At 40.3% G+C, this 23,088-nt stretch overlaps 1 protein-coding gene across 3 annotated transcripts in view; it reads right to left on the bottom strand.

Annotated features, from left to right (window-relative positions):
* The window catches only part of DAAM2 (dishevelled associated activator of morphogenesis 2), a 122,018-nt gene that overhangs the window by 47,685 nt on the left and 51,245 nt on the right, over positions 1-23,088 (bottom strand). For all 3 annotated transcript variants that reach the window (XM_026059847.1, XM_026059846.1, XM_026059845.1), the window contains exons 5-11: positions 16,615-16,948; positions 8,014-8,124; positions 6,590-6,693; positions 4,411-4,477; positions 3,368-3,485; positions 1,676-1,814; positions 193-251 (exon numbers count right to left, since the gene is read on the bottom strand). In XM_026059847.1, coding sequence (XP_025915632.1) covers positions 193-251; positions 1,676-1,814; positions 3,368-3,485; positions 4,411-4,477; positions 6,590-6,693; positions 8,014-8,124; positions 16,615-16,948 — 932 coding nt within the window. The remainder of the gene's footprint in view (positions 1-192; positions 252-1,675; positions 1,815-3,367; positions 3,486-4,410; positions 4,478-6,589; positions 6,694-8,013; positions 8,125-16,614; positions 16,949-23,088) is intronic.

Raw genomic sequence — 23,088 nt, forward strand, 5'->3', positions numbered from 1 at the left:
AAGCTCTGTCCTATGAACCACATAAATTGATCAGCATGAGACACGAGAAAACGCACAGGAAGAAAGAAAGCAGGGTTAGTCCATGAAAGAAAACACTGGACAGGGAGTTCTGCCCAGCTCTGCTGCCTGCCTCTCTGTGACTGAATCAAGATCTTCCTCTCTTGCTTCCCCAAACACAGCGGGCATACTCACCTTTCCGGAACTTCTCTGCCTGATCCCTCCACTGCTTGACTTCATTTTCGTTCACCAGCCTGAAAGATGAAATCAGATTGTTTAAACTTGTTTTGAGCCATCCAGCCCAGAGGGCAAGCAGCCACTATGTACAGCAATCAATAAAAGGCAACCTGATGGATTTTCACAGGTTTATACAGAATCACACCAGTGGTCAGTCTGGTTCCAGACCCTGATCCCTATTGTAGCCAACAGCTAATATTCCAAAGGTGATATCTTGTGCTCAAAGCCCTAAAAAGGGGTTAAAGAAATGCATGGGGAAAAATCCTGACACTTTCCTGTGGTCAAGTAATACCCTCAAAGTGCCAAGTCTACTTATTTTTAAAGACAGAAGTCATAGCTAAAACCACCATTGTTACGGGTTACAAATTATCCCACCCTTGTAAGAAGGCTGGATTGCCATCCTTTATTCTACTTTAGTGGTTCTATTTTTCTTTCTTACAAGGAGAGAGGATGGTTATCTATTGGGTAATATATCAGTTACCAGGCAATGCTCATATCTCATACTGGCGCAGCTATTTCCCATTGCTGACAGAAAATATGCAGGGCACGCTGGGGATTGATTAGATATGCAAAATGAGGAGTAGCTATGAAAGTAGAAATGGAAGATCAGGAAGATCTTGATATCAAGACAGAGATAAAGATAAACACCAATATATTTTTCCATGATGAGAAATCAGTTTTGATTTTGGCTCATGCCTATAAAAGGAGGGACTAAGATTTTTTAATACAAGAGAATTTGGTTTTATATGAAGTTTATGTTCTGTGAGAATGCTCTTTTCAGTGGATAATTCAAAAGGGTAATGGGCCATGAATTACCTGCAGAGGCAGATGGATGGGATGCAGAATCCAAAAGTTTGGCTAAAAAAGGACTGAGAACAGGGGAGTTGAGATGAGAGCCAGCTCATGTAGCTAGACTTCTCAAATGATGCATCCTATGGGAAAAAATAATGGTAGAACCCTTGGCCAAGTCTGTGGGTGACAGCATGTAGACATTTTATAGAGAGGTAAAAGGCTGTGTCCCTTACATGGGGGCTGCTATCCACTATTTGAAATCTTTCTAAAGTATGTGCTCATTAGTGAGAAATGAGATCTAAGTAGAGATGACCACATTTTTTGAAAATATCAGTGAAATCTTTCATCAACATTTTGACAGAAGAAAGGCACATGCGGAAGCCTGGTTATATTATGAGGGATATTTTTTCTGCTCCTCAACCAGCTTAATATCTAAATGGAACTTAACAGGCAGAGGCAAGGATTTTGCTGAAAAATACAGGCTGGTTAAGATGTAATTTGGAACAAAACTTTTAGAAGACTAACAAACAACAAGGGGTTGTAATTAAAACAGGAAACTCCTCAGCCACAATATTTTATTTGCTAAATATCTGCATACTTATTATATTTTAACACTTGTATAACAGAAACAAACAATAATACAGCTTACATTTTAATGATATTTTTGACATTGAAATTTTCCAGTGGAGCTATATCTGGATCATCCCCTCGCTCATCCTGAAGAACAATTTGTTGGAGTATTCTGTCCAACAGCTGCCACTGCTGAAAGTTTCCTCCATTTCTCTTATCTGTATGGAAAAAGATCAACTCATAAGATCTTCCATTTTCATGGCAAAGTGCACACACCTACCAACAGACTGGCATTCCTTCCTTTCTTTTTCCCATCTTAAATCCCATAAGTAGCAAATCACAGAACACAGGACCTAATTCCGCATTGTGCTAGCAGATTATTTACAAACACCTGGCATATCAAAACAGCACAAGACAGGCATATGCAAATCTGTGCCTAATTTGCACATTCAGGCTCTGTGACCCTTTTGGCAGTTCAGCTTTAACTTGCACTTTAAACCAGCTACTGCAGTGATTTCATTGTGCTGCCTGTTACTTGGTATTTTCTGGGGCTTGATATTTATTTTTGGTACCTGGGTAACATTGTGACCAGGCTCTGCAAAAAGACTCAGATTTGCTGTCTGCATACTCAGTTACCTGAGGGTCAATGAAACTCATCTGGCATGGAAATTCAAAAAACATGACCAAAAAGTGTGGAGAGAAGGACAGAAATGGAACAAAAGGGACTGATCCCATAGATAGCAAACAGAAGAGCCAGAAAAATGTAAAGTTCACTTTAGCTCCCTGAGTTTGATCATCTGGACCTTCAATTTCTTTAAAATTGCTTCAGTATAATTCTGTCCTAGCCTAGCAGGATTTGACCCTTCTGCCACCATACATTCCAGGTCCATATCAAAAGCTCAAAGCCTAAGTATTGTCTTAAATAACAGTATCAAGGAGATCAATTAGAAAAACAACTGCATGAATTTGTGCATGGCAGTACTTGAATCTAACAAGTGCCTGATGACATAATCACACTACCTCTTGAAAAAGCAGACTACAGTATATATCTCCCTCATGTCCCCTTCTCAGTTCCTCAGTTTGACTGCTGAAGTATGGCTGAAAGTAACCAAAATCAGCCCCTGATGCCTAACAGGATTAAGGCAGATTGTTCTGTGGTGATCTTGCTCTGCCTTTGTTTGGCTGCTACACTCTGGAAGCATGACAGAATTATTTTATCTGACAGTTACCAAGTAGATTCCTATCACCTCTCTTGAAAACAAATGCCAGTGTTATTTTTCATTTTGTGTCCGGGAGCCTTCCACTGATGCATTGCCATGAGATAGCAGCCCAAAGACTTCTTGTGGAATTTCCCAGTGTCAGAACAGCTTTCATTACTGTATTGTTTCTCAGAAATGATTCCTCACTGAATTTTGTTAACATTCAAAATGGTGGCTATTTCTGGGAATTCCCTGATCTAGAGCACAAGGGCTCTTTCTTTTTTAAACCTTCTAATTTAAAGCTATTAAAAGCTCCGTCAGTGACTAATTGGAATGCCTCCAGCTACTTAATTTTATTTGCAAATGCAGAGAGGTCAAACTTCTGCTTTATATATTGCAACAAAATCAGCCGGCTAAGATCAGTGCCAGATACCAAGTCTCTTAAGCCACTGTCAAGATCTGAATGGAAGACAAAGAAAATGTGTATCCTGGTATCTGTCTCCCCTTCTTATACACCAAAGCTCCCCATTTCTTCACCAATCCTTGGCTCTGAAAAACAGCGAAGTACTCACAAGGCATCTGCAAGCAGTGCTGGAGGATGGATAACAAATAGGGATAGGCGTCCGTATGCTTCAGTCTCTTCTTGATCAGCTCAAACATCTGAGAGGTGCTTTTTGTATCAATGTGGATCTGAAGTGAGGGAAGCAGTGAAAGAACAAGTGAGACAAAAACCAGGCACAGTGAAAGCCTGGCTAACTGTGAAAGGTCTGATCAACAGAGACAGGCAGACTTCCAGCAACTGGACTGTTGCAGAGTTTCTTGCAATGTCCAATTATAAGCTCCAGTGAGGAAAAGGCACATGGGATTTTGAGATGAGCACTGCCATCCCCACTCCAGTAAGAAGATCCCCAAAAGGATGAACAGGCGGGAAGCATGCAAAGCCACCAAGAGCTTTCTGGAGCAAACAAAACATTCGGGTCCTAAGAAGTGGTGGCACAAATAGCAGAAGGTAAGCAGAGGAGGGCTGGAAGTTCTATATTGGTATGTGGCAGAGGCCAATCATGGACAAAGAGGAAATTACAATTTTTCTGGGCCCTATAGTCCCTTCCTAGAGATTGTGGAAACTGCACTTGCTGTATGCTCATCTTCAAACTCCACCCCTTTCAAAGTACTAATCCTCTCCACAACCTCTGAGGTGACAACCTTCAGGAGAGTTTCCTGGGATCTATTGGGTAAAGTATCAGAAAAGAGCTCAAGCTTCATCTATAGTCCTGTAAAGGGGATGTATGAATCTAGAATGCATCTGGATCATCAGGATTGAGAACATGAGAGCAGTGTTGAGAACCTCCTCCGCTCCTGAACTTTCAGCCAAGCAAAAGAAGTGAGTCTTTGTCAAAGATACTTGGCAGAAGCTGTTTCTGTAATCATTGTTTTCATTGTTCACACATCACAGATCCCTACTTGCTAAATGAGAAACAGTGAAAACAAGAGCACCAACCACTCTCAGCAGCCAAAGCCGATCACTGCTTTCAGGGAACACAAGGGGAAGTTGCACAAAGGATCCAAAGCAGATGGTTCATCTTTGGCAAGTTCAGGCACTCCAGAGAAAACTTACCAGGTCAAACCGCTTGGCAAGCTCCAGGTCATCTTCATTTCTGACCATTTCAAAAAAATCTAAGTGCCTAAAAGAAAATGGAAAAAAAAAAAACAAAAACAAAACCGCCAATGTTCACAGCATAATTCAGACTTTAAGTAAACCTGCCACAGCAGAAGAAGTAACACCTCATTTCCAGCTAGAGGACCTGGAAACTGGCAAGTCTTTTTCACATGAAGTGTTGGAATATGTCTGTAAGGCAACTCATGGGGGTCAATGACAGGCCGAAAGGAATGGCTGGCTGAGGTACAAGTGCTCTTTAATCCCCATGCTAAGGCACTGTGTTGAGGTAATGGCTGCTAAAAATGAATATAAAATAAGAAAGGGATGCAATGTCTGCAGTGATAATACATTTCTAAAAAGTTCATGCCACGCTTGTTAACCAGATATGTTAAATAATTTGTTTCTTTCACAATGTGGACCAGAGATGCATTTAGTTAAACAACAGGGTTCATAGCTGTCTTTACATTTGCCTACTGATGAGCACAGCCGCGTGCCTCTGGCGGGATCTGGGGCATCTGGTGAGAGACACATTTGACCATGGCACCTGGACTTCCCTTGCATGGAGACCAGAGCATAGCAGATGGTGTGGTGGAAGGCGTGGCACATTTCCCTGTCTTGACCTGGCATATAGTCTATGTAATCCAGGCATCTGGGATCCTCTCAAACCTCCATATCATCCTTATCATTATGATTTGTGAGATCCACAAGTGCCCTTAAGCGCCTCCTGAATGCTCCTTGTTACTGGCCAAAGGAACAGGGATGGCCCATGAGCTAGATTCTCTTCTTGGCTACAATGGTGTAGATCAAAAGTGACACTACCAACTGCATCTCTGTGGCAAGTTGTAGACATATATAACTGTCTGACATCTACACACAGTCTTTTCCTGTGGCATTACTATGTAGGTATATGCCTCCACCTGCTCAAAGATGTAAGGCATCTATTTATGACAGACAGCTGGTACTAGCCTGGTGTTTATGCAAAATTTGTCACCCTACAACAGCTCCTGACACTGGATATTTGAAAAAAAATCCCGAAGGTTGATGTCTTGAAAGCTGCAGACATAGGCCTGATCCTCAGTTTTTCACCATATACTTTGGCAAACTTCACACTTCTATCTATCAAGTCCCTGCAGATCAGCCCTGCTCTACAGAAAAAGGTGAAGATAGAGTAGTTAGGGGAGCAGCACGATAGCAGGTCAATCCCTCTCCACAGAGTTTAGTGCAGTTACAGAAGATATGCTCCCATGGCAGGCTTAGGAACAGGCATTCCCACACCTTAAAAGGCTTCATTTTGTTAAGCAAATGGGTTTTCCTAGGCTCCCTGATGAGTCGTCAGCTTGTTTAGCTTCTTGAGGTGTCTCAGTCAAATAGCTCAGGTCATTTGTTCCAAGTTTATTTTGGCTTGTAGCTTTGTGAAAGGTTTAATTTAAGCTCATCATCAGCTTCAGTTAACGTGGCAAAATACGGAATTGCTAGTGAGATTAACCTGGTTCCCTAGTGAAGACATGCTGCAGTGGAGAAAGCATTTATTTTGTGAATAACTTTTAACACAGCAATTTGAATTGCCATTTTGTGCAGCAGCAATGCCATTTGAAGATGTTCCTCATTCTCCTCTCTTGTTCACTCATTCCTACCACTTTGCCCACCACAGGTCCCTCTCCTCTTATAGCTGTGCCAGTGCCAGTGCCACTGTTTGAGAGGTTGTGGTACAAGCTGGATCACAAAAAAGATTGATGCAAAAAAAAGTCTTGGAAACTCAGAACCTGCACTTTGACCACATGCACTCAGGCTCAATGTAGTCAATGAAATACTGGCTTCCCTTTCTCCTACCAGGTCAGGCTTTTTTTCCAGTTTTGCTGCAAGGGACAAATAATTAGAACATTTCTTTCTCACTCTGGTTGCCATTTCCATGATAGAAAAAAAACATTTCAGGAACTCCTTGTCAAAGCCACTGCCAATCTAGTATGTACGTTTCCTACTTCATCTGCTGATTTTAGTTTGAAGGAAAATCTCCTTTTTGTTTTTTAAAGGATGTCAGTCTTAGGGAGAAAGGCAGCATTGTGCTTAAATCTGAAACTCAAATGTTTCCCTAGAACTTTCTGTTGATCAATGACTATTCTCAGAAAGTGTGTCTTACCTGTCCAATGTGGCATTCTCATGTCCCCTTAGCTTGTCAATGACAGGTTGAATTCCCAGCATTAGAAACTCATATCGTAGGTGTAATCGGAACTCCAAGTTGTCCTTAAGGAGTGGGGAAAAACAACTTAACAGCTTCCAAAAGGTTTTTTTTTTTTTTAATGCTATAAAAACTTTTAATGCAATTAAAAAGATTTGCTTAAAACTTCGATTCTTCCCTTTTTAATATCCTCTATCCTGACACTCAATTCACAGGATGATTCACATTCCATGATCCCTTTTTCCAAATGTCTCTAAATAATCCTACCCTCCCAAGCTAAAGTAACTAAAAATTAAGGCCTTTGCCTCTGCTTGCTTTAAAAATGCAATCCTCATGTGCCTAGAATAAGTTCCACGCATACAGTAAGAAGGACAGCACACTCCATGTTGTTCCACAAAGACTAAAAGTTGTTAGTGTTTATCCTGCTAGGCAATTAGAGATCTTCCACGTGATTATAAATGAACAGTATTGCAGACTTCCCCCTAGTTTTTATGCATACATGGCATAAAATTACCATATACTCTGGCAAACTTGACACCTATTCAGTAGGGCTTTACAGGACTGCTGCAAACAGACACTGCCAGACAGAGCTGTTATGAGCTTGTTGCCTTTTGTGGTTTAACCAAAAAAAGATACCAGTGTACCAAAAGTAACATTTTCAATGAATTAAATCAGTTTAAACTATTGTTCAGACTCAAAAGGGAGTGTTATTAATGAATAAAAACAACAAGCAAACTGAAATTTCTGAAGTGTCCCACTTTGACATTTTAAAATCAAAATGTTTTGGGTTTTTTGAGTCAAAACATTTCTGAAAGTAAACCAAAATATGTTTTAAAAGGCCAAAATCAAGAGGAAAATGCTTTGCAGTTATTAAAAAACAAAGCAAACTATTTCTTCTTTCCCTTCCTCCAACTACTGCACCCCAAATTTTATGTTCAGGGATCTGGTCATGCTTTTGATTTTCTGTCCTCAATCTGGAGTGGGACTTTGTCCCCTTTCTTCCCACACTACCAACAATAATATTTTTAACATGTTCCTGAGTTGTTTTTTGACCAGCCCTACTGGCAGAGTGGCATAGGGTTAATGAGAGTAAAAAAGGAGAAATGTGCTGAATTATAAGGCATATTCATATGTATGAAAGAGAGCAAGTAGAACAGAAAAATATGGAGGGGCTTCTTAATACAATAGTCTATGCTATATTGGAAGAGGCTGGGAATGCAATAACAGGGAAGACACTGATGGACTGATACTGACAACTCACCCTTTTTCTACAAACTATAATCCACTCAATAACACAAGATTTGTGACTTAATCTGCTAGCCATTTCTCAGATAAATTACTTGAAGAACAACATTTCAGATGGAATTTCCAGGGCAACAACTCACCTCACCAGCACCAGCATTCAGAACAGCATTGATAAAGGACATGATGGCTGTTTTGAGATTTACTTCATCTCGATAACGCCCCATGCTTCGGTCTAGCTCGTTCAACAATGTCTGAAACAGAACAACAGGCTGGGTTAAAGGATATTTAATTCCTTGCACCATTTTGCACACTGTTCATGGAATCTGCAAACAGTTTGCTAAATAGTTGCTTAAAGAAGTAACTTTTTTCAAGCAAGGGTCTTGGCAATCTGGGGCATGCCACAATAAACAAATGAAGAATAGTGATGTGAATAAAATGCCCACATGATCCTAATGAAAAAAAAAACCACTTTTTTCAAAAGTAAGCTATTATTTGAGAAAAAGCAAATGCCCTTTAAAATCTCTGCCAACATAATCTAAGAAAGCAGCAAAATGAAGCCCTTTCCAGTCAGCTAACTCTGTACAGAGAATATGACAGGGAATTTATACATGCAGAAAAACATCATCAGATACATATACCCTTCTACTCGTGCCATTTAATTTTCATAAATTTTTTGAATGTCAGCAGGATAGACTGCACTTGTATATACAGTGGGGAGAGAATCCTGCGCTGTTGTCTGGGAAACAGAACTTGTAGCTGGGCCTTGGAGGACGTACAGTTTCTCCTCCTTCCTTCACTTGTAACCATTCCACATAAAGCAATTACCTAATCTTGGCAAGCTCCTTTTAGGGATGTGCAATTAACAAGAATATCCCCTGTCCATACAGCTCCAAACTTCTTAGAGCTAAAAAGTTGAGTTACAAAGCTGAAGCGGAAGTGCAGTTAAGTCCAAATTTCCATGTTACGTCTCCCTATTAAACAAACGGCAGGGGATATTTAGCACAGACATGCTGTTGGTCTAATCTCTATATTCTCCTGGATCTCCAGAAATATATTCAAGGCATATCGTGCGTGCGAGTGCGTGTAAACACTACACAGAATGACACATATCGAGATGCTACCATAGTCTTGTGAAAATTGGGAGACAGAAGAGAAGAGAAAAAAGAAAGAGACTAGACAATTAATGTCAGTAGCATGTGCCTTATACAGTCCAGTGAGGATCAATTCCTTCTGAATATTTACAGAAGAGTTTATATGTAAAAACTGATTAGCCATGGAAGCAACTCTCTACTTCTAGCTTTGTGTTGATGACTGTGAATCTTCTCTGATCAGTTCATAAGTCCAAGGACAATTTTCCTCACTGGAAGAGTAAGAAATTCCACTCGGGATCTGCCAGTTCAATTCTATGCGTCTCACACTCAGATATATGTGTTGTTGATGCACTAGAAATGTCAGAATTCTTTTTACTCTTCCAAAGAAGACTTGGCCATAAAGGGAGAATGAAGACAAAAATAGCTTGTTAGTGTTCAACCCAGTAGATCCACCTAAATAACATTCTGAAGCTATGATGCTGAGTAAGGAAGTTCATTTTCCTTCAGTCAGCCTTCTGTCCCTGGCTACTGAAAGCATTCATTCATAGCTAAATCTTTCCCACACCAGGCATCAGTTTCATAGGTCTATCTTGTTTCCTGCAGAAAATGGACATCACCATGCAGGCAATATGTCTCTAGAAGCAGGGAGAGTATCCTCCTTGCTCCATGTGATCCTTTGCTTGTTTTTATACAAAAAACTTCTGAGCCAAACACCGCTACTGACAACTGTTCTTATACCTGAGCATAATGTTTACCTTCCCTACCACTGCAAGCTTTATTCCACAAACTTTTTCTTGCATCTTCTAAATTGCCCAGCTGGCACCTGTGAATGCCTCTAGTCCTGGCGTTTGAACTTTGACCAAATCCATGATTTCCCAGTAGCCATGTTACAGCCAAACACTTACCCTTCACCCATTTTGCTAGAAGTAGGAATGAGTCTTACATAAAAACACAATAAATTCCCTGCTTAGTAAGACTGATGGTCCATCCAGTCCAGCATCCTGACAGTGACGATATGACACTTGGTTTAAGGAGTCTCTCTATTTAAGGAACAGACTCTCTTTAAATTCATCAGTAAAAATAAACTGTTCAACTTGATAAATAAGCAAAAGTGAAACAAGTGAGAGAATTTCTTTCTATTACTTCATATTTGACACTGAAATCCAAAGCACTTGTGTCTTCTTGGAATGACTTAAGTAGCCATTACTACAGAAACATCAAAACCAAGCCTGAATTGTTTTTCTTCTTTTAGTTAATGTCTGGCTTCTTTTTCTTCACAGGCCTCCTTTCTATCATACATTCTCAAAGATTTTTGAGAACACAGTGGAACCTATGCAACATCATTCCAGACACAGCATCCAGGCAGGTTGAAGGATGTCAACTAGTTTTCTATCCCCTATTTCAGAAGGCTGTAATAGGAGCAGAATGCAGAGGGGCCAAGCAAAATTCAGGGTGAGAGCAACAAAAACCCCTTGGTTGCACTAAGCTAATTGAAGAGCAGTGCATCCTCATGCTATCGTTCAGCTCTAGAAATAAACACTATAAGGTCACACAATTCCTAAAGATCAGAGTCTACACCCACACACTATGGCCAAATTCCAGTATCTCTAATGCTTTGCAAATGGCTGAGGTTCAAGTCTTCACTTGAACATTTCCTGTGAAAGAGATTTCGCCACACCTCTTGGCAGCAAGATCAATTTGTGGCCTAATTGATCTTATGGTTATAAAGGTTTTTCCTACTATTTAAGCAAAGCTTTCCTCACTTAATCCCATTATTCCTCATCACTGACATCCAGTAAGGTTTCATTCAATATGCAACAAACCTCAAAAGGCTTTGGATGAGCCTTGAGAGGGAGAAGCAAATCAAGTGGGAATATAGGATTTTAATTTGTTCCTTTTTAACTCTTCTCCTACAATTCCAAATTGATCAGATCTGTCTCTACAGATCATGCTCTGTACTGATGGCGTTTAATACAAACCAGGCAATGGGCCTCTGGAAGGAATGCTCCTAATCTCCGTCTTTTCAACTGACAATATCAAGCTTCCTTTACTTCTTCCCCTCAACCTTCAAAACTTTTAGTGTGTTATAGAGGAAAACCAGAGAGCTCTGCCCAAAGTAGCCCAGCTAGTATTTTGGCCAGCAAGTGAAACCAGCTCCCTTCAGTCAGTATCTAACACCTGGCTTCACTCAATACTGAAAGGAAAATTCTTCCTTACCATTGGGGTCCCCAGTTGGGTAGGTGTCTCAGACAGCAAGCTAGGCTGGAAGGACACTGGAATGTCCTAAAATACCTTTCTGGGCCAGTGCAGCATCATAACTTTGCAATATTGGTTTGACTCAAAACAGGGCATGTTAAAAAGTACAAAATTTTACAATGTCAAAACAATGCATTTGCTCTACAGGAGAAAGGAGGGGAAGCAGCAAGCATAACAATAATCAGGAGGGCAACAAATTGGGAAGAGAGAGATCATGACCCTGTCACAAAGAATGTCAATCACAAATACGGCAATGCAGACACGAACAATGCTGAAATAGGAGGCTCTTCATTCCTGATTTTCAGAGCACTTAAGAGACTTCCATTTTCACAAGAAAGGCGCCTGAGAAACTCAAGATGAAGCGACTCTCCCATGGCCACACAGTAAGCCAGTGACAGATTCTGACTCTAGTATGGATACACCAAATAGAAAAGAATACAAAGAAATAAACAATACAAGCAAGGACAACAAGGAGACACCTCATCTTATTAATTCTGCCACTTCCGCTTTAAGGGTTTATTTTCCAAACTTTTCTTTTGTCTTGCTTCTTTAAGGAGCAGAGTAGAATTTTCAGGCAAAGAAGCACATTTCAAACAGAAACTGGATGAAGCAAAGGCAGAGCTTTTTCAGATTGCCTCGGGAAGGAGATTTAAGGCATGTCTTCATATTATTGTGGTATAATAATATAATAATAATATATTGAGTAAATATATAATAATAATAATATACTGATAATATAATAATATATTGAGTAAAGATGGAGTACTTTTCTGAAAAGGCTGGTTTTCAGGAGTATCTTAAAAGAGGAACTACAGACTCTCTGTTGGACATTAATGGGAAAGTTACTCAGGGCAGAAGGGCAGCATGAAAGAAGGGTCAAAGATAAAAGCAGGTAAAGAGATCAGCTTAGGCAAAAAGCTAAGACACATGGGAAAACGGGAATACAAGTAAACACAACAAACTTGGACACAAAGTATGGAACCTTGAAAGGAAGCAGTATAAAAGTTGCAATGCCAAGAGAGAGATGATACGCCTGTGAATGAACTGAACAGTGGAGATATAGGGTGAGGCTGTAGTACTCAAAGATGTTCATCTGAGTGAAGTCTGAGGACTCAACAAAGAAGAGCAGCAAGTTCTAGAGGAACTTCCATAACTGTAAAGGGACTCTTCTCTGAAGTTAAGGACTRGACTGATAATTGAGGTCAAGGTCACTGTAGGTGAAATGTTGGCAATTTAGAAAACAGCAACATTTTACATTGGGGTTCCTACTCAGAGCCAAACGTGAAATTTCTTTAAGTTAAAGGAGATAGTCCTTCATATTCATAAAATTTCTGCCTATACTTTCCATTAACTCACATTAAAAAAAAAACACAGTAAAAAGGAAGTACATCCTTTCCAAAGCATTTTAGCACAACTAGAAATAGTGTAAGCCAATCTTCAGTTGGTACGACCTAGTGCGATTAGTTAATTTAATTGGGACAACTGTTACAACTGTTTATATCACTCAGGAATCTCGCTGTAATTTGGATTTGTATTTTAGATAAACTAGTATAAAACTTGATGTCTCCTATTCAAATCAGAGGAGTTATACCAACACAGAGCCACTGCAAGCAAAGTAAGAACTGTATCTAAAATCCCAGCATTCTTTCTTTACTAATTTACTTGGTGCCTCTGACTAAGCTAGGCTAGCTGTTGCAGGTAACAAGAGTTGCACTTACACTGAGCAGCTGTAATTTATGACATGCAACTAAAACATGCAGTGCATTATGGTACCATGTTAAATATATGATTTCTACAGTACTCCACTACATCTCAGCACATGCAAATAGAAAATAATCCTTGTTCCAGTCCAAAACTGTCAGCAGCAAGTTATGCAGGAGCTTAAGTTTTAGATGGTTGCCAGTAAATAATTCTGAACCTTGCTTCCTTGTTCTAACAAAGAGGAGTGGAAACAGACAGCCCCTCAACCCCCAACCCCAACCCAAACTTTCTTCACCACCATGATATTCCTCCACAAGAAGGGCAGGGGGAAGAAAACAATTTGTCTTGGGGAAAAAATAGTTCCTGAACAGTGTTTTTACATTTACCTCCCAACTCCTCAAAGAACACACTGCTGGTCACTGTAGATGATGTGGGGAGAATAAGATCTGCAATCTGCAAAAAGGGAAAATAAATCCAAACCCACAGAATCCAAATGAAGTACCAGCATTCACAGTTGAGGAAGAATCAACTGACAGAAGGAGACATAAGATGAATGAAGACCATTATCCACCGCTGTTGTCCGGAAGGCAACTAAAAGGAAGACCACCAATTGTGCTGGTGATGTCACAGGTCAGCTTTACCTGTAAGTTATTTTATCAGACTTTCCAGTAAAACAGAGCTCAGGACAGCTTCCAGAAAGCCCTACCCTTTTCTACTTCAGAAGAACTGAGTTTGGCTTCCAAAACTGAGAATCTAAAATTATTCTCCTCTTGGGTGCTGTCTCGCTAGTTAGGCCATTGTCTTATGGAGCTAGATCTAGAGAAACACTGAGCAGAGCCTTTACAGTTTCCACATTTTCTTTCTTTTTTCCCATTACAATCACTCTGCAATAAAGAACCATACAGGCAGAGGAATTCATTCCTACTCTGCACATTCAAAGTATGTTTCTCCCATTCCTGCTGTTCTGTTCATTTTTTTTATTATTCTTCATAGCCCAAGAAGAATTCTAGTTTCGTGGTTCAGCCAGATTCCCAGTTGTGGGAGATCATTTTCAACTAACAGTGATTAGGTGTGGCCAGTTAGAGTCAGCCTAAGGCTACAAGCTGTAAACTGTTCAGACGTGTTCATATAGTGAGTGATGCTGCTAATTGTTCAGGATACAGGAAACATCTCCCAGAAGAACTAGATCTGAAACCTAAAGGATCTCTTGAGATATTTTCAAAGTCTGGGTTACAAAGATTACATCTCAGGATCAGGACAAAGAAAAAAGGCTTTTATTAGCTTGACTGCACCGCACTGTACACTACATCTTTGACGTTCACAGTAAAGGCATAGAATAAGCACTGTCAGCTCATCCCTTTCTTGGAAGGGCCTCCCATGGTGGAGTTACAGTGGATGCTTCTTCCTTGACAATGAGCTACAAGACCATTTTAAGACACAGGTGTTGGACAACAGAGCTTCACACCTGAAAGGCGAGAGACAGAAGATTTATAACACTGTTTTAACTGACAAGATCTAGAGTATCAGAGAACTTTCCACTAAAAGGTAAGGGAGACCATGACCATATTTATTTCATCAGCATTTAAAATACCCCTCTGTGTCTCTGTTAGAAGATGAGTGAAGATGGATGAGGGGGGAGTCTCTGAATGAACCCCCACTGCTTTAAAATTATGAGAAAAACTTTAAACTCAAGCTGCTGATAAGAGTGCAGTGGAAAATCCCATTCTAGCTTCTAGACACGTTTCAAAAACTAACAAACAAGAACACATCCCTTCTGTTAAATCATTTTGGTTTTTTTTTTTTTTGGGGGGGGGGCTGTTTAAGAAGAAAAAAGAGGAAGTATCCATTCATCTTTTATATTTTCCTCTATGGAAAAGCATTTTGACAAAAGCAAGCATTTATGTAAACTACTCTTTTGTGAATGTGAGAGTTAGTAAGTTTCTCCAGACTTACAAAAGCATCTGTAAATCATTATATGAGACTCTTCAAAGGCTCAGCTATACAGCAAGACCCATGTTACCACACTCTGGCCCAGCAATGACTTATCTCAGTTATCTAGTAAATTTTAAGCCAATAAAAAAAAAAGAGAGAGAGAGACAGAGAGAGATGACATAACTAAGGAGACACTTGGGTAAAATCATAATCCATCTCCCATATAGATTTATTAAGCAGAATCACTTGGTCAGACAAGAACAACAAATTAACATGGCAGCATGAGTGTTGCCAGGGCCGTGAGTTACCACTGCTTTTTGCCACGCATGTGAGGTTACCCTCCACCTGCCTCCAGTGTAAACAAGAATAGCAGATTGATTCAGAAAGGATTCCTCAGTTCACCTCTTTACTAGAGAGCAAGCTGTGTTTAAACGTTTTCCTTCTCTCTTCAATATGCACTCTACATGAAACAGCACATCATATGTCTGTACATGTATGTACATGATTTTTCTGCTTCTGTCTTCTGCATCAGTGATTTCTGTCCTACTGCTGTACTAAAGAACAGGGACATATTCTTATGACTGCCATTGTAATCCCTTCACCTTCCAACTTTTACAATAATTACTATTCTCTATATTGAAATAGTCTCAAGCATCTTCAACCGAGATCAAGGGCCCACAATTCTGGACTCATACATTTTAAGATGTCATACTTGCACATCAAAGACATACATAGAGTTTAAGCAGACAATCGAGGCAAATGGCCAAGTCCACACAGAGGGGTGGGTCTGCCAATGCCACATAGAGGTTAGTACCAAGCCAAGATTTCCTTCATCCCAGTCTCAGGTCAGAGTCACAGTCACTGAATCCCACAGTACATTTGCTCCTAATGGCAAACATTGGCAGCTACTGTTTATGAGCACAGTCTGTTTCCCATTCACTTTTACATTCTTAAGCTCATTGTAGCCCAAGATCCACCGATGCATTAGCTGTGGAGGTAGCAGGAGATAACAGCTGACAGAAACCCAGATTCAGGGCCTCTTAGCCAACCACCATCCTTATCATTTCACCTGAGAAAGAACGGTATATTGGTGAGATGACCCCAATGTTTAGAAGCTACAGCTTTATACACAGCAACAAATTCTTTTTTATCTTTTTGTGAAGGTGCTCAGTTCAGTAAGAGGAGGAATATTGTAACAGCAGCCAGCAGTATCCACAATAAAAACCTGTCAATGATCTACTGACCTACCTCAAGGTCTCTGCGATTAAGTGAGTTTCCCCTCTGTGCTCTGAATGGGTGATACATGAGCCAACAATTGATAAGTGGTGATGATCCACAAGTGATTAATAAGTGGTAATTTAAGTGCCTCCACTGTCAATTATTTAATCTATACCTCTTGCAAATAATGGACTACAAAATCAGGACAGAGGCTCCTGAAACTCTGTGGCTTCAGCTTCCAGGGCAAAACTAATAATATCACTCCAGAAATCTCATCAAGTTAAAGTATGAATAGATTAGCAGCTTCCATTTAACATAGCAAAATCCAATTTTAATGCAAAACATATGAGATTTTAAATTAGCATTAATCGCAAGTGATCAGGTCTTGATGATAACCTATCTGAGGAAGTGGTCCATTCCAGACCTAAATGAAAAAAAATGCCCTTTTCCTGCCTAGCAATGTTGCAATAAACACATTATAAAAATTACTCTCTGAAGAGATGCATCATGCTGAATATTTTTGGCAAAGTATGCTGCCTATACCTGGAATCTTGTCCTTTCTGCAGCATAGACTTGGTAGTGAAGCATTGCTTGCAAGACTTTCTTGTGTCCGTCTGGTACCAAGCAGACGGCCCCTAGGATCTCCAGCACAGCAATCTTGGTCTTGATGTTCTCAGTTCGTAAGCTCTGGGAGATGATGTTGATACTCTCTGGATGAGCAAGGACATGAGCCCGTCCTTGGGAGTTGTTCATCAGTGCCTTGATACACCCTATAACGGATGTGTGTATACGGCTCTCTGAGGTCTCATAGTCCATACTCTTCAGGAAATTCAGCAAACAGCTCAGGCCATCCAGCTCAATAAACCTGGTCACAAACCTGAAAGACAAGTGAAGAAAACAGATCAAGGGCAAATTATTTCAAAGATATCATATTGTTCAACCCTGCAGCTATAAGAACTGAGTAGTTTTTAGCTGAAGGGTCACAGGATAATTCCTGAGTATTTGGAAAGGGGGAAAAAAAAAAAAAAAAAAGACTAGCTAATACTGGTGTATCACACAGTTTCAGGATTACATTCTATCGCCTTATGACCCTACTATCTGGTCCCTGCATTCCATGTTGCAGGCACCACCAAACACCTGCTGTGGTCCACCCCAGTGGTTAATGCATTTTCAAGACTGAACTGATTCTTGCGTATTCCCTCAGTTCCACTGTCCAGATTTCATACTCTGATTCCATGATACACGTACAGAAACATATTACATTTAAGATGCACATGTCCTTCTTCAGTACATATTTAGACAAAGCTTCTAGAATGGCCTTGGCTGCCTTTTTTTTTTGTTCGTTTGTTTGGGTTTTTTTTAGTTGGAAGAGGTAAATCAAGGAAATATAGAATTAATCAATTACCAAATGACACAACAAAGACTAAACCTGCACTGGGACAAGTTTCTTTTCAGTATTGGGAACATTACTTTTCTGTTTCTATCCTATTCTACCCTAATGACAGAACCACATAAAGTTTACTTTGCTTCAGATTAAGATTAACTGAGGATGGAAATAATAAAGGAGAAAGTCTATTGGAACACTTTAAAGTTTTCTTCAAAACCAAGATTTAAAAGAAATGATGGGTGATACCAGACAAGTCAATAGGAGTTGCTGGAGTTATATAAGACAGTTCAAACCAGTGGTTCCAGCAAAGTTCCATTCAGGTTTCCCAGGGGATTCAAAGAGATGATAAGGGCTGCAAATCATTTCTCTAGACCACTTTGTTTACCTCCCGCTTCCTGTAACAGAGGTCGTTCAGCTAGGCACATTTCTTTAGAATGCCTGAACGCAAGACCACATGAATGCTATTCAAATTTTCAGTCTACCAAAACTCACAGCAACGATAATATGGCCGCGGCTGTGCTCTAAGCACCATAATGTAGAAAGAAACCGCAAACAAATGAAAACATTGTTAACAACTGTTACCTCCAAAACAAATTAAGACTACCAAAAGTCTGTATCTTTGAGTTTTTACCCAGCCTGCTGGATACTTTCTTTCTGTTGAATACTTTCCAATGTGCTGTCTCTCTATTATCTGCTCATAATAAAGTGAGATGATGTCCCTAATACGCATCATTAAAGGAAGCATCATACTGAAAGACTCCCAGCATCTCAGTGTTCTCTGTTCATGTCTCTGTACCAGCAAAACAAACCTGAGCCATACTTACAGGTCTTTTGGATAATACGGTCTTGTCAGATGTATGGTGGTCTGGTTGTTTATACCTTACACCACACAGGAAAGCTCAGGGCCTACCTGAAAGTTAGGCTCGCTACACTGACAGATTTGCCAACTTTCAGATTATTTGGGCCAGCAGTTTGACCAGAAACATGGCAAAGCCCAGTGCTTTCAACTATGTTTCCCTTTGAGGTTTGGGTTTTGTTCAAAACTGAATTTCAAAGTGAATATCAGAGTAAGAGCAAGCACACACAGGAACACGTGCACACCAAAAATGAAAACAAGGTTTACTCAAACTCTGCTAAGACAACCTGCCAAGTTTCACACAGGTTTGACTGCACATTCTTTGGACACATCATCTTGTCTACCTTAACAAACCATAGGAGCGAAAGCCCCTCTGCTTCCAGGCTAGAGAGCAGAATCACACATCATGAACCAGGAATTTAGTAAGTCACTCAAAGCAGTTTGTTATTTTAACTGGTTATATAAAGATTAAAAGTTAGTCCAGTTTCTGTAATGTATGTGGCTGCTAGTCTGCCAAAGGAGACCGAAACAAGTGCATTCATGGCGGAAAGAGTTGCTGCTGTGCATGCTAGCGCTAAGGATTCATTGGGAACCAAAATAAGCACAAACTCAGTTTGTTACCAAACACTGTGATGCCAATGACTTCTTAGCATTTCTCTAAGCCTGGTCCTGAAGAGCTGAGTTGCCATTTAGCTCTACCCTGGAAGGACTAGTTTAAATTCTCCTTACTCCTCCTCACCTCCAAAGCTTAATGGTATGTATCCATCCTATGTCCTAACTGTCTCTTCCAGATCCCTTGTAAGAGTCAAGCCTTACCCATCTTTTTAAAAAAGAAAAGGCAGATATTTTGCTGTTCCTCTCAGTTCCAGGGCTGAGACAAGGCTTAAGAYGGATACCTTTCTGAAGACATGGAGCTCTCTAGCAACAAAAGAAAACTCCCCAAAGAAACAGCTGAACAAAGGGTTTCTAAAACCTACTTCCAGATGGAACACCTGCTTTTATGACAAGACATACATGGCACTATAACTTTCATATATTTTGGCCTGCTGTGATGACCACATGAAAAAATGTGAAAGGCACCAAAGTCACATTGTCTCAATTAAGTACAATTCCTTAATAAATTCACTGGCAGAACAATTTCTCTAGGACCATTTGGATGAGATCATTCCAAAAAGAAGGCAGGCACAGGAAAGTGGTGTGTGTTATAGACCTTGATTAATGACATAATTTAAAACAATGTTGGGATTTTCCTGTACTCTTCCTGGTCCAAAGAGCAAACAGTAAGCTGCATTACTCAATAGGAAGCAAAACTGAGAACCCTCCCATTTAAGCTGACATCACAAGCAGGAATCAAATGATGATTTTCACCTTCCTTTTCCAAAACACTTAGTTCCTTATTGTCCGGAAAAGCCAGAAATCATGCAAAAGGGAGATAAAGGGAGAAATGGCAACTGCAATTTCTGGGCCAACAGACACTCTCAATATGAGGATCTGTTTGGTGTGATCATGGGTAGGTTACATCTGTGTAAATGTCTGTAAAGAAGAGAGACAGAAGTGGGAGTTTAGCTGAGTCATAATCCTCTCAGTGTTTGGTGTTTATGCATCTTTATGACTGTAAACATGGACATATCTCTGTGTGTGTGTTTGTGTGCACACATGCACACACACACATGTATATGTGCAAAGAAAAGCCCAACTCATACATTATTAACTACCTTTTTCCTCACAGTATATCCATGTGCAACTGCCATCCTATATGCCCTATATACTGCAAAGTAAGGTTTTGTTCTAGATTGAAAGGTGTAAAGTTAGGCATATTTGCCAAAGTATTCTGGCTAATACATTCAAAAACCCAAGCATAAATAAAATAGGGCATGCTTTAATAGGTGCTAAACAGCAAATTAAAGCCTAACCTCCCCTCAGACTCTCACTTGATCAGTTTAGCACACATTAAAAGGCAGGACACCTTTTCTCCTTTCAAGTTTTAGTGAGTGCTAGTCAAAATGTGTTAGTTAGTTAGCTTTAATAACAAACCTTTCATTCAAATATAGATGAAGCCTAAGAAGTAATGGCCTGTTGATGGATTCCAAGGATAGTAGGGGACAGTCTCCCTGTGAGAAATAATATGGCTCAGGAAAGACAGAAAGATCATATGCTGGAAGTGTGCAGAGGGCAGGATATTCCCACCCTAATAACAGCTAAGGTTGCACTTTGCAACATCAGCTTTTGAATTAGGACACACATAATCCTGACAACTACTACACTGCTGAAAATTTCAGCATAGTGAGTTTTGCTTGCTGGGTACATAAATGATCATCTCCAGCATGCACTGGAATGCAAGAAGGCTAAACCAAACAAAAGCAATGGAAGGTAAATCTGGATAAAACAGAAGGAGAAAAGCAGACAGTAAAGGGAATTAGTGCTGATAGTTTAATTGATTCAGACTGAAGAAGATCCTTTTGTCTACCCTTCAAGAATTAAAGCAGAAAGAATTTTCTGTGGTTCCAGAAAGTTAATTTTTCCTGTCCTTGTTAGTTTTTACTTTCACTGCACTTCTGAACCTCCATTTTTTGGGCACTGAAATACCAAAAGAAAAGCTCTCCTCTCACTGCTTCTGTCCAACAGTTTGTCATCACACTTGTTTATAGTCGTAAGTTTTTACAAACCTGAAAGAAAATCTGTTTCCTTACTAGATGCAGATGTGTGTTTTCTGTTCTCTAAGGCTGAGTTTGCGCCTGCATGCTGGGACATAACCTAGCTTTATTATTTCAGGGCAGCTCCTAAATACCAGAACAAAATGCACTTGTTCAGAGTGGGCCAGCTAGTTGCCCAGAGAAGCTTCCATGTTTTCCATCACCTTTTCTCCAGAGGAGAAAAGAGCATGATTTTGGGAAGGTCTGCTTCAGCTTGTGTTGCTGTTAGAACTTGTGGGTTGGAATAGAGGCACAGATTGGTATCATTACTCTCCATTTTCTAGTAAAAGAGACCCAGTTCTTCAGCATAATAAAATGCAGAGCCAGACATGTGCATTCTTCTCCTTTTGACTCCTCTGGATAAGAGCATTCAAGCAGAGGTGCCTATTAGGAAGCTGTCAGCATCCCCGTGTGCCCTGTCATCACAACAAGATTCCAGTCAGTCCACACTATGTGAATTTAGATTTTCACTCTCTTTTTTCATCAGATGGCTGATGAACAGAAGCAGCAAGGAAAATAGGATTTGATGTCCAAATTCAATACTAGGAAGACTAGTATTTTGAAGGCCTGGGTATAGCACTGCTTATGAGAGGAATTTGATGGAGCTGAGGGCCCCTCTACTGCAACCTTTCCATCAAGAAGAAATTGGCTTGCTGATCAGGCATTGGCATGCAGCCCATTTGGCAGCTAACGAATTGAGTCGCTGGAAATTAGTTGAGACACAAGACTTAACTCAAAATTTGGCTTGGCTTAACTATTTAAAAAAAAAAAAGCCCCTAAACTATCGCCAGCGATTTAGAAGAGAACACTTTATGGGGTAGCTCATAGATGCTTGTACTGAAGCTTGTTAGGGTTATTATATACAGATGAAACAACAGCCTGTTGTCAAGGGGACCCAGCAGAAGTAACGTAGGTCTAATCTGGAAAATCCTGCAAAGCTTTGGCTAAAGACATTGCTCTCTCCTCTTTCCCTCTTTTGCCTTGCTCTCAAGAAGGGGGCCAGGCTGTCCTATTGAAAATGAGAGAGTAGAACAACCAGTGGTGGCCACAAAGATATCCTTCAGCTGGACACAGCAGCGGTGCCTTGCTGCTGTGGCTATACTCAATGATATGAGAAAGCTATTGCTTTCACAGAAAAAGCATCAAGCCAACTCCACATTAATGTAAGTGAGTTGCTACATTATATGTCAACAGTACAGGCCTTTGGCCTAAAACCCGTGCAAGAGTTGGGAGTTTGGCAGTTGTCTTAGCTTCCATTCTAATATAAAGACTAGTTGCATTTTATTGTGTTCTCTGCTTTAGGACAGTGACAGACAGGCTCAAACTGTCATTTTTTCCCTCAGGCTTCTTCTCAATATAGGTCACTGTTTCTTCAATTCCATGTTAAAAGCACCACCCAACCCACATGCTAAAGTTACCACAGCCTGGTGAATCATTATGGTTCAGCTCAACTTCAGAAACTGGCTGTGTGCTCTCTTACAGACCTTTACAATGGAAGGCAAAACACTGAAGTTTAAGCTGATGTGCTTCACCTCATGCTCGCCATGAACTAAGAAGCTGCATGCAGTCAATACTGAAGGCTCTGCTGAAGTAGAGTATTTTACTAAGCTGAGGAACTACACTTACATGTGCAAGTCCAAAGAGAAGATGCTGCCCCCTACAATAAAGCTCCAGCTACAAATTTCCTACCACAGAGGATACTGGGTTACAACAAATGAGGTCTGATTGCAACTAAATCTCAGCAGAGGTTCATCAGCAAGCTGCAGACTTACTTCTACCACAGCAATCACCTTTTGTCTTTCTTATTCACTTATCACTTAGTGCTCACTCAGTACCTCAACATTCACTAAGCCACCCCACATGAAGGAAGGGACCGTGATGATGGCCTCTCTATATTTGCTTGCTGGTTGCAGAAAGGAGATGTTTCAGCACTTTAGCTTCCTAGAGCACCCTCGCTCTCCTTCACATCTGTCTTTGAACAGTACAGGAGGCTTGACTGAGGGAAGTGAGGACACTTGCAAAGCAGGACTCCTTCTCCAAGTGCTTTCTTATAGTGCTCCATTTCTTTTCAGTAGCTTTGA

Source organism: Apteryx rowi, unplaced genomic scaffold (genome assembly GCF_003343035.1).
Source record: "Apteryx rowi isolate R43461 unplaced genomic scaffold, aptRow1 scaffold_160, whole genome shotgun sequence".
NCBI classification, from domain to species: Eukaryota; Metazoa; Chordata; class Aves; order Apterygiformes; family Apterygidae; genus Apteryx; species Apteryx rowi.